The 10883-nt window shown below is 43.1% G+C and overlaps 1 protein-coding gene across 10 annotated transcripts in view; it reads right to left on the reverse strand.

Annotated features, from left to right (window-relative positions):
• TSC22D1 (TSC22 domain family member 1) overlaps nt 1-10365 on the reverse strand; it is a 119700-nt gene extending 109335 nt beyond the window's left edge. For 6 of the 10 annotated variants that reach the window (XR_009246398.1, XR_009246399.1, XR_009246397.1 and 3 more), the window contains exon 1: nt 6993-10238. Coding sequence is in view for 4 of the 10 variants with exons in the window: in XM_058670716.1 (XP_058526699.1) it covers nt 6993-9847 (2855 nt within the window). In the remaining 6 variants the exon portion in view is untranslated. The other 4 variants (XR_009246400.1, XM_058670721.1, XM_058670718.1 and 1 more) reach the window with 4 other exon arrangements.
• Nucleotides 10366-10883: the final 518 nt, after the last annotated feature.

Raw genomic sequence — 10883 nt, forward strand, 5'->3', positions numbered from 1 at the left:
TGGTAAATGAAGTTTGCTGGAGGTTCAGTTAGAACTTCTGGTCAAACTACTGAGGAAGAAGAGGAAAGGGACATTTGAAAATACAAGGGACTGAGAAATAAGTCAACCTAGAATATAAAGCTCAATCCAAATATATAAATATGCTTCAAAAATTTTCCCTCAAGTAAACTTTCTTTTCATGAGCCTCGAGAGCACATTTTTATCACGATGTGTCAACCTCAACAACAGTGTTAATAACCAACCACCAAGGTTCTGATACTGCAGTATCAGAACAGGACATGCTCTGCACAATTTCATGTTTTTAAATTAAACTCTAAAGAATTAGGAACTAGTATCTACTTGCTTTGCAATTCGGAAGCCAACGTTATAAAGACTGGATTTAAGTTAGAAAATGAAAACGTTTCTTGAGAAAAAAATGACAATACATTTTCAAAAGAAGAAAACATGTCCAAATTTACTCACTAAACATTTGAATATCTACTCCATTTTAGGCACACTTCTTTGATGAGTTTCTCCTTTTTTAATTCTTGACATTTCTTTCAGGGTCATAATGGCATGTTTTTGCTATAGCAATTCCATCATTATACAAACATAAGAAACAATGAGACCTGTATTTAGGTTTTCAGTACTCTACTACTATTATTATGGGCACTGGCCTTACCTCTTACTGATTTGAAACTGATACGTAGCAATAGTTCTCAATTTTGAATTGAAAAAAGGCTTTGAATCCTAGCTCTGCTTTGCTCCTCTGTATGTAACTTTAGCTGACTTATTTCTTCTAAAACCATTAAGTTTACTCATCAGTTAAACAGGAAAAAATTCTTACAAGTTTATGAAATGAGTAAGTGTAACAATAAATATTAGCTGAATGTAATTCTTACACCTTTGATCACTGGAATGAATTAAGATACACTGAATTATATACTATTCTTATAATGGATATATAAGCAATCCTACTCATAAAATATATGTACTCATTGTAACTATCCTAATGCCTTCAACATTAGCATTACTCTATGATTCAAAGGCACATGTAGTATCAGTAAACACTTTTTTCACTCCTTCTCCAAAAGAACCCACTAAAACATTAAGAAAAGGCATTTTTTGACATATAAAGACACAAACCAACAAAAGTTGTAAGATGTGAAGACAACAGCAACACATCTTTGGAGGTGGAAAGCAAATGGCTACCAGTGACTTAGCAAACACAAGAAAATCCAGTCTTTCACAAACAATGGAGAAAGTCAAGGACAAACTCAATTTAAACTGTGAAATTTCCAAGACTCAGGAATTGGCAGCATCATGTCCACAGGAAATGGAATATGCAGAGAGCAAGAGTTCAGGGGAATCCTAAAATAAGGAAAATTGTTTTAAAAGTCTAAGAAGCAACCAGTCCCACAGATCCCAACTCCCCTTCATATTCTTGAGAAAAAAACTAAAGAACAAACTATAAACAAGGCTGAGTGAAGAAGCAATTTGGAGATGCTGAGAATCCACAACACCTTTCCCTCTACTTCTCTCCTAACCTCTTCCACACCACCCCAGAACACTGTGTAGACAGGCCTTCATTTCCCGCAAGAAATCAAAGAGCCTTTGTAATGGGATCAACCAGCTATGAAGAAATACATGAAGACTCTAACATCAGAAGCCTCTTAACTAACCATCCCAGTCAGGTTACTGCACAGTGAAACTAACATACCCACCTGAAAATTTCTCACCAGCATTTTAATTCCCTACTCTCTTCCATGTGATTACCAAAACATGAGATGAACAGCTCTGACATGAATGATAACCAAAACAAAACAGAAAATAAAAGCTGAAACAGACTACACATAAAAAAGAAAGCTTTTTTAAAAACCTAACATTTACTATTCAGACAGCAAACAGAAAAAAGTACTATCATTATTAAAAAGAACAGTAAACTGTCAGAAAGAAAAAAAGTTCAATCCTTGGATATTACATATTTAATAGGAGAAATAAAATCTTAAATTAGAAACAACAAAATAGTTAAGAAAATAAGAGAAGTTGGTAAGCTTTTGGTACAGCAGTTAAGATATCGTTTTTGATACCCAAATTCCCTATAAGAGTGCTTGGGTTTGAATGGTAGGTCTGTTCCCAACTCCACCTTCCTCGAATGCAGATCCCAGAGAACCGATGGCTCAAGTAGTCATATCCCTGTCACTCATGCGTGAGACTGAGATCAACTTTTGATTTCCTAGATTTACCCGGGCAAAGCTCCAGCTGCTGTGGAAATTCGCAGAGTGACCCAGCAGTTAGATGGTCAACGGATCTTCAGTCTCTCCTCATTGTGTATCTCTATGCCTTTCAAATAAATAAAAATTTTTGAAAACGCTAGAAGTACATTAGAAGACGAGTTAAGGTCTCCTGTCCAAACAAGAGAAGGTTGTGAAAGAAAGAAAAGGAAAAAAAAGGAAAAAAAAAGTGGAAATAATTAACAATTTCATTCAAGAAAAATAATTCCAGAAATAGAAGATGTTTCCACCTTAAAAAGATGTACCAAGATTTTGCCACCACAAAGGAAACAGAGACATACATAAAAACTCCACAGTTAAGAATGGTAAAGGCTCTCAGAGATTTTAAATATGCAGAAAGGAAAGAGGAGAAGGAAGAAAAAGCAAACACGTTACATATAATATCTGAAAAATCAGTATGGGATTTGTCAAAAGCAGCATGGATGCTAAAAAGCATTGGTGCAACATTGTGAGCATAATTTACCTGTATTCATGACCTAATGAATCAAGCAAGTGATCAGGTTAAACCAAGTCATTTCAAAAATGACAAATAAACCAACAAAGAAGATCCAATTCAGAAAATGAATGGAATCCCAGAATAAGCCTACAAGGCAATCAGAAAGGGAAGAAGGTCAGAGGAACAGGAAAGAAACTTTTCTCAGGAAAATAAATTGATAACAAAACCTGATAGGAGAACACATGTAACAGAAAGAATGATTAAAATGAGGAAAGTAAGCAAATGGGGTTGAGGACAAACAATGAACGTCAGCCAGATCACTTCATGGTAAAATCAAAAGTCAACAAACCATAAGAAAACCTGTGATCGGCTCTTTAATCAACGATCAGCAGGCATCCAAGGAAGCGCTGTTGTCCAGAAAGGTAGAGGCCAAATAAACAAAACAGGGAGGGAAGAAAAGGAAGAGAGGAAACGGGTATCTTGAAGTAAACAGACCATGCTAAAGATGAAAACTTGCAAAGGGAGAACACACATTTCTACAAATGATAGTTGGGGACAGGGTGGTAGCAACAAGGAACTCACAAAACATTGTATTTGATAGGAAAAGCAAGCATACCTTACAAGAATATAGAATAATCAATAGCCATACAATCCTAATTCTTGGGAAGAAGAGGAACAGCTAGGTAGCTGGTAAAAGCAGGATTAAGTCTTTGTTTCCTATCAAAGAAGTCAATAAAACAAAAAAGAGAAAGAAAAGCAAGGAGTATTTTAACACTTGATTCATGAGAGTCAAAGTTCAAAAGGTTTTCCAAGCACACTGAATTTTTAATACAATCTTATGAGGTAGATAGTGTTTGTTTAAACCAAGACATGTGAGGCATAGAGAGGTCAAGTAGCCCAAAGTTACAGAGAAGTAGCCAATAACAGAGGAAGAACCCAAACCAAGTAGCCCAGTACCCGAGTCCATATTCCCAACACATCTAGCTACAATGAGTATCTAGTTGCCAAACAAGCAGGGTAAAGCCTAGGAGTTGAATATCACAGTAACCATCTGAAAGAGGTCACAGTGGTTGCTTCTAGGACAGGAAAACTAGGAAGAAATGGACCAGGAGGCTCCTTAATTTTTTCTTTGAAGATAAAAATGTAAGCAACTCCACACTTCTAATGGTGAATATAAAATAAGAAGTTATAATTTTGTATTCAGCAGCTGTTTCAAACAATACTACCATTCTCTGAAGCATATAAAGTGAATCTTACCATTTTATATGTAAAATATTCCTCTATAAATATCTGAGGGCCTACCATAAAACAGGCACTGTATTTAGAAGGTACTTTTCAACACATTTCAGACATTATAGGATACTGTAGCTCCAACAGGTGTGTGAGACAAGAGACAATTTAAGTTTCAAGTTGTAATAGGAAAGGTAGAGAAAGGTCTGCTCATTAATTTGCACAAAAAAAAATTTTTTTTTCACTCCCTGCCCTTAAGGAAATCCTAGTCTTTTGGGAAAGATTGGTAAACATAATTGTAATTGAACGTGAACAGCACTTAAATAAAGGAACATTTGGAAGTGCTAGAGAAACAACATCTCCTGGGCAAGGAAGACGCTTCAGAAGGTACATCTCTGCAGTTTTGAAGAAGGAAGAGAAGTTTGACCAATTTCTGTGAGAGGCTGAAATAACAGATCACAAAAGATTCCATTTCAGTACGAAACACTGGCATCTTCCAATTACCGAAAGATAAGGCCAGGTTAAAACTTAACACACTGAGACCTTTTCAGGCAGAATGAACTTTGAAAAACAAGGCAATTTTAACGTTTGAGTCCCATCTCTATAGTCTGAACTGGCCAATTGAAAGCATCTTTCACAACTCTAATGAATCTTTTAAAATCTAAAGTATTAAGCACTTGGATTTGTTCTCCCATCCAATAGTTATACTGTTGCACATTTCTAAGTCCTAACACTGAAATTATAATGTTCCCCTTTTTCCCACAAGAGGCATGGTAACCAAGCCCAGGGAGTAACCAGTGAGGTGAGCTGGAGAAGCTATCACAGAAGTAAACAGAATTTTTCTTCAATAATATCACTTTTTCTCTTGCAAGTATTCTCAAATTCTCTTTCTTGGGAAAATATGAATGAACATTTCCTTTTCCAACCTGTAATTATAAAATAATCTCCACTAAGACACAATAAAGATTACATAATACTCACATCTGTCCTTTCCAATTTAATAATATTTGGAGAGCTGAGATGTATTGATTTTACAGACACTGAAGGACATCTCCAAAACAACACCCTTCCAGTTCTAATGACTGACTCTAACGTTTAACACTGACTCACAAAACATGAACAAGCTGAGGACTGGTGACTTTTAGCCAGTATTTCATACCTCTCAGTGTTATCTTCTTGTCCCTTTCTAGAATTCCAAACCTTCCTGTCCCTAATTAATCTCAATCTGTTATTATCTGGAAAATTTAATCTTGTACTAGTATCTTAAATAATCTACCATCCCTACAGTTAAAAACCTAGTTAAAAGTAGCATCACCTGACTTTTAATAGCCTGGAACAGCAAGCTCTGGAAAGCCCTATCAGGCCCTGCCAACAGGACAGTCATACCAGGAGACCACAGTCATTGCAGCTCTGAGTTCACAACGCGTGGGTTTTCACTTGGGTATTTCAACTGCTTTTATTTCCCTAAAAGTAGCAGCCATATGTTTTACCTGTTTCTATAGAATCTTGGCTTACAATACACCATTTTAATTTACAAAATATTTTATGTAAATCTTTGAAACAAGTCATTATCAGAATGAAATTGATTAAATTAACATTTGACAGAATTATGATGGGATTATGGAAGGAGCTGTGTCCTCGGCATCTATCTTTTGAAGAGTAATTTTGTACAAATGGTACTGAATACATTTGGTCAGATAACGAGATTTTAATTACATTATTATTAGAAAAATAAAAATCCTGAAAGACAGGACTTGAACTCATTTCAACTAAACATGACTTTTTTCACCTTTCAAACACCTAAGAAAAAATTTTTAAATGTCAGGAAACATTCGGCCTTTTTTTTTTCTGAAATTGCAATTCTTTTGCAACATGCTCAATTTTCCGAAGTGAAACCCACAAATATACATATTGAATATCAGTGTCTCAATTGGTTGAAAAAGTTCAATTGCAAAAATTTCCATGTAAGAGTAAAATAATTATCTTGCACACTTGAAATTCCAGTGCAAATGAATAGTCTTCATAATTCCTATATTTTGATCCTAGTTAATTAGATTGGTAAATCTGTAAAAAGAACATTCCTTTAAAAATAAGTCAGGCTTTAAAACAATGTAAAAATATGAAAGATTTCACAACTTTTCTAGCCAGTCCATTTCTTAAAAAGACATACTTTGATTCAATAAGCATAATGAATACACTATTTCCATCCTTTGAAGATCTTGATTTAATAATGTATTTTAAGTTCTCTGTGTATTTTTGGTAAACCAAGTAGGGAACAGGTGTAGTAGATTAGCAGAACATCTCATTTTCATGGCTCAACAAATGCAAGACTTTCTTCACTCTTAAAATGGCTACCACCTTTAGCTTCTATGCAAAAGAAAAAAACGCGTAGCACACTAACAGATAACTCTGGTTATTTTAACAGCTGTATGCTCTTTCACAGCAAAACATTTTTTAAGATCTTAAATTCTTTTGTTGAGATAAAATGACCACTGAAAGTGCACACGAAAGTTGGTCAGTTACAGTAAGAGAGCAACCTATGTAATCCGGAGTAGGTCATCCTTTCTTCAGTGTCTGACTGGGGAAAGCAGGTAACAGAATCTTTCACAAAGTAAGATCAAAAACAGTGGAACTGCAAAAAGGTTATCTAGTAAAGGAGAACAAATGTCGGGCCCACAACCCCTCCAAGAGATCAGCACACAGATTTTTCTAACTTAAAATAATTACGTGTCGGCAAAAATCAAGCTTTTAATAACTAATCTTTCTAGAAAGCATTTTATAAATACAAACCACCTGGTGAACCCCCAACCTGTTTTAAATGTGAAAATATGTTCAGTATTAACTACCAAATTCTCTTTACCCACTCTCCTAGCCAGTCTGAAATCATTCAACAATATTCTTTCCTCTAGAAAAGATATGAAAATACATTTTCCACAACAAATTAAAACTATTTTGCTTTAGACTAATTTTGTGCATATATATATACACACAAATATTTACTAAATAGAATTTGGAATCTGTTGAATGTCTGCAGAAATATGACATGGTCTTACCTCTCATCTTCACCATCCACCAGGGGTGTCGTCAGCGGTAGCACCTTCAACGGGAAAAGAGAAGCAGAGGCTGCTAGGCTGCTGCCACTCCCATCTGAAACTGCCGACATTCCCCCACTGTCACCACTGATAGTCTGAGGTAAGCCAACTAATGAGGGCTCCGCTGGACGCCTGGCATCTTCAATTTGGCTTCCAATGGCCTGAGCTAACGATTGTGCAGAGAACTGAGTAGAACTTAGTGGTATCTGCTGTGCCAAGGGCAAATTTATATTAGTTGCTATCAAGGGAGGTTGGCTAACACATTGAACCAAATTACCATTTTGAGTGGCAGGGGTTTGTGCTATATTCTGTGGTGGAACCAAGTTTGTTGGGGCAGAAGGCATTCCAGAAGGACCAGTTGAACTAACCTGATTTGTAACAGAAATACTACTAGCAGAGGGCAAAGGACTAACTGCAGGCAACTGCTGTGAAACAACTCCTTGAGCTACTGGTTCTACTCCTTGCTGGGGAGGCACAGTTAACAAGGTACTCTGGGGTGTAATAACCAATTGTTGAGGAAGGCTTGGAGCGCTAGTTTGAACTCCCTGATGAAGAATCCCAGTTTGAGCAGGTGGAACTACTTGTGAAGATGGAGGAGCACCTTGCTGAATAACTGAAGGTGTAACTTGGGCAGAGGACTGCTGCACTGCTGCAGGTATGTTTGCCTGTTGACCAATATTTGCAATTTGACTGCCAGCAGGTACAGCAGACACTGCTGTCGGAGCCTGGCCAACAGGTTGGCCCGCTGCCCCTGCAGGCTGTGCTTGGACTGCTGTGGGCTGCACTGGCAGCTGGACACCCTGGGGCTGAGCCACAGGAATCACTGTTGTTCCTGCTCCCACTCCTGCAGAACTGGGCTGGCCAGAGGACATTGCTGTCTGAAGGATCGGCTGCTGTTGCACAAACTCTGAAGTAGGATTCTGAGTCACCGGTTGACCATGGCCCGGGGCCAACTGCGTAGAAACCATTGCTTGGTGTTGTCCATATTGCAACTGCTGCGGTGCTGCCCCTGGAAGAGGAGTTTGCACTGGGGGAGCCGCCTGGGAATATGGCAGTTGGGGTTGAGCCAGACTAGAAATGGAAGGTTGCTGACCTAAAGCTGAAGTTACACCAACCACATTCACAGGTGCTGGCTGGATACTAGTTGCAGCATTAATGGTGGCTTGCAGAGGTACTGGCTGAAGACCTTGCTTTTGCTGATAACTCAGTTCTTGAGACTGTAATTGTACTTGCGACATCTGTGACTGAGAAAAACTCGGGGGCCCAGTGCTACTGAAATCCATGGGTTGGAGGCCTACCCCTTGCTGAGCTGGTACCTGCAGCGGCTGCTGCTGTGCCCCCGCTGTAGGGGTTCCCATCTCTCCACTTCCTACACTCTCCGTGTAGTGACTCAGAGTGCTGACACTACTGCTCACAGAGCTCCCACTCGTGCTCTCTCTCTCAGAAGATACTTCCACCGGGTTTTGTTTTACAGTCTCCACCACCTTATTGATCGCCACGCCTTCAGTAGCAGGTACAGTATTTTCTTTTTCATAGAACTCAGTGCAGGTCCATCTGCCTTTTTTAAAAGGCTCCGAACTAGAATCTAACTTCACAACTCTGAACCTTGACGTGTTAACTGTTGGTTGTTGCTGCTGACTTGAAACCAATCCCACAGTCATCCCCGGGGCTGCACCGGGGACACTGTTAACAGCCGTGGCAGAAGACACAGTCCCATTGCCCATGCCACTCAAGATACTCACATTTACACCACTAGGAACTCCAGGCCCAACACTCACACTAGCAGCACTAGGAATATTGCTTGCACTTATATTAGCACTACCCAGCATACCGCTTGTCACATTAGGACTGAAACTACCCACAGCAGCAACACTGACATTATTCACTGTATTAGCGCCAGCAACAGAATTTATACCTATCCCGCCTGCAGTGCTAGGAGCCCGGATATTAGTCATTACAGATGCAGGTGAGACGCTCGATGATACAGCAGAAGCTGGTGCAACTGGTGCAACACCATCAGAGCTTCCAGTTGTGGAGAGTTTTCTGGATACTGGGCTTGAGGGTGGTCCTCCAGGAATGGATGCACTGGCCACAGCAGCATGGGATGGATGGTGGTGCCCATGGTGGAGGTGGTGCCCATGATGAATGTGATGGTGATGGAGGTGGTGTGGATGAGCATTCCCATTGATCACAACATTCTGTTGGGGAAGGTGAGGCAAATGAGGTTGAGGAAGGTGGGGCTGATTAGGAGAGACTGCCCCAGGTGTCTCGGCTTCCTGGAAGTTATTCAGAGTCTCTTCTGAGGAGCTGCGTTCAGGCTCCCCTAAGTCAGTAGCCCTGGATAGTGATACATCAAGGATCTCGGAGGAAGAGAGGTCTTCCGTGTGAGATTCATCCAGATCATCATAGCTCTCAGTGTCCTCCGCGATACTGTTGTTGGAGCTGATACTGGCGGAGATCTGAGCCGGAGTGACGCTAGTTATCTGGAAGCCACTTTTCTTTTTCATTTGAGTTCCGCCTGGCGCAAGAGGCTGTGCCTGCAGCTGAGCCTGCGGAAGGAGGTTCAGGCTTTGTGGAGGCGGAGGCTGTGGTCCCGACGAGGAAGATGCTGCAGGAGGCGGCGGCTGGAGAAGCGAGGGCGGCGGAAAATCCTCGGAGGCTGTGGCAGTACTCCCGACGCCGGTACCTGCTGCACTGAGAGCAGAGGCGCTGCCACCACCGCTGCCCCTTCGAGGGAACATTGCCGGGTGCGCCATCTTCCTAGCACTAATGTCTGCGGCGGCTGCCGCGGCGGCGGCCTCGGGCGGCTGGTGCATTGTGTCGGGTACCGGGGGGCGGAGGAGGCGAGTGCAATTTCCTTCTGCACCGTAATCTTTGTATTCGAGACGAGACGCCGGAGAGGAAAACGGGACCTGACGCTCCTCCCGGCGCGAGTCCTCCTTCTTCTCCTCCTCCTCCTCCTCCTCCTCCTCAGCCGAAGGCGCCGGCAGCTCCTCCTGCCTTCGCGGGCGAGCTTCGGAAAGGGAGGATGAACGAGGGTGAACAGGGCGGCCGGGGACCCGAAGGGGGACCACCCCCCTCAGTCCTTCGCCATTCACTTTCCCTCTAGTCTCACACCCCCCTTTATATTCCGCTTCACGTGGGGTGAGGGGCAGGAGAGGGGGGAGAGCAGGAGAGGGGAGAGGAGGAGAGGGCAGGAAAAGCGAGAAATGCCCACCTTCTTTGGCCAACTCCGAAGCCACCTCAGCCCCCTCCTCCCGCCGCGGCGGCGGCCGCTGCAAAAGCCCTCCCGGTCGCTCTGCACGGAAAGGCAGCGCGGAGCGAGTGTCGCCTTTCCCTCGCCTCCCCCGGCGCCGCCGCCGCCGGCGAGCCCCGAGCTCACTGTCGCTCAAACCTCCCCTTCCCGGTGCCGCCGGCCCCGCTCGGCCCTCCCCCCTCGCCCGGCAGACCCTTTCAAACCCCCTGGGCTCGCGGCGGCTGCTCCGGGAGGAAACGCTGGCCGCGGCTGGGGCCCGGGCGGCGCGGCTGCGAGCGGCGCGGCGACGGCGGCGGGGCGCCCGGTACGGTGAGCCCAGCAACGAGGCGCGGGCGGGCGCGCAGAGACGCCGGGTCCTCGCGGAGCACGGCCGGGGCGCGGCGGCAGCAGTGGCAGCGGCGGCGGGAGCCCAGGGACCGCTCCATCACTGGCAGCCATGGAGCCCGAGCATTTTCCTCCCTCAGGGCAGGCGCCTCGGCTCGGCACACGTCCTCGGGGGAGGAAGGGGCCGGCGCCCGAGCCTCCCCGCAGGGCGGCGGGACGAGCGCTGGAGCAGAGGTGCGTGCGAGCCTCTCCCTCGTCCTCTTCCTCCGCAG

Source organism: Ochotona princeps, chromosome 12 (genome assembly GCF_030435755.1).
Source record: "Ochotona princeps isolate mOchPri1 chromosome 12, mOchPri1.hap1, whole genome shotgun sequence".
Lineage (NCBI taxonomy): Eukaryota > Metazoa > Chordata > Mammalia > Lagomorpha > Ochotonidae > Ochotona > Ochotona princeps.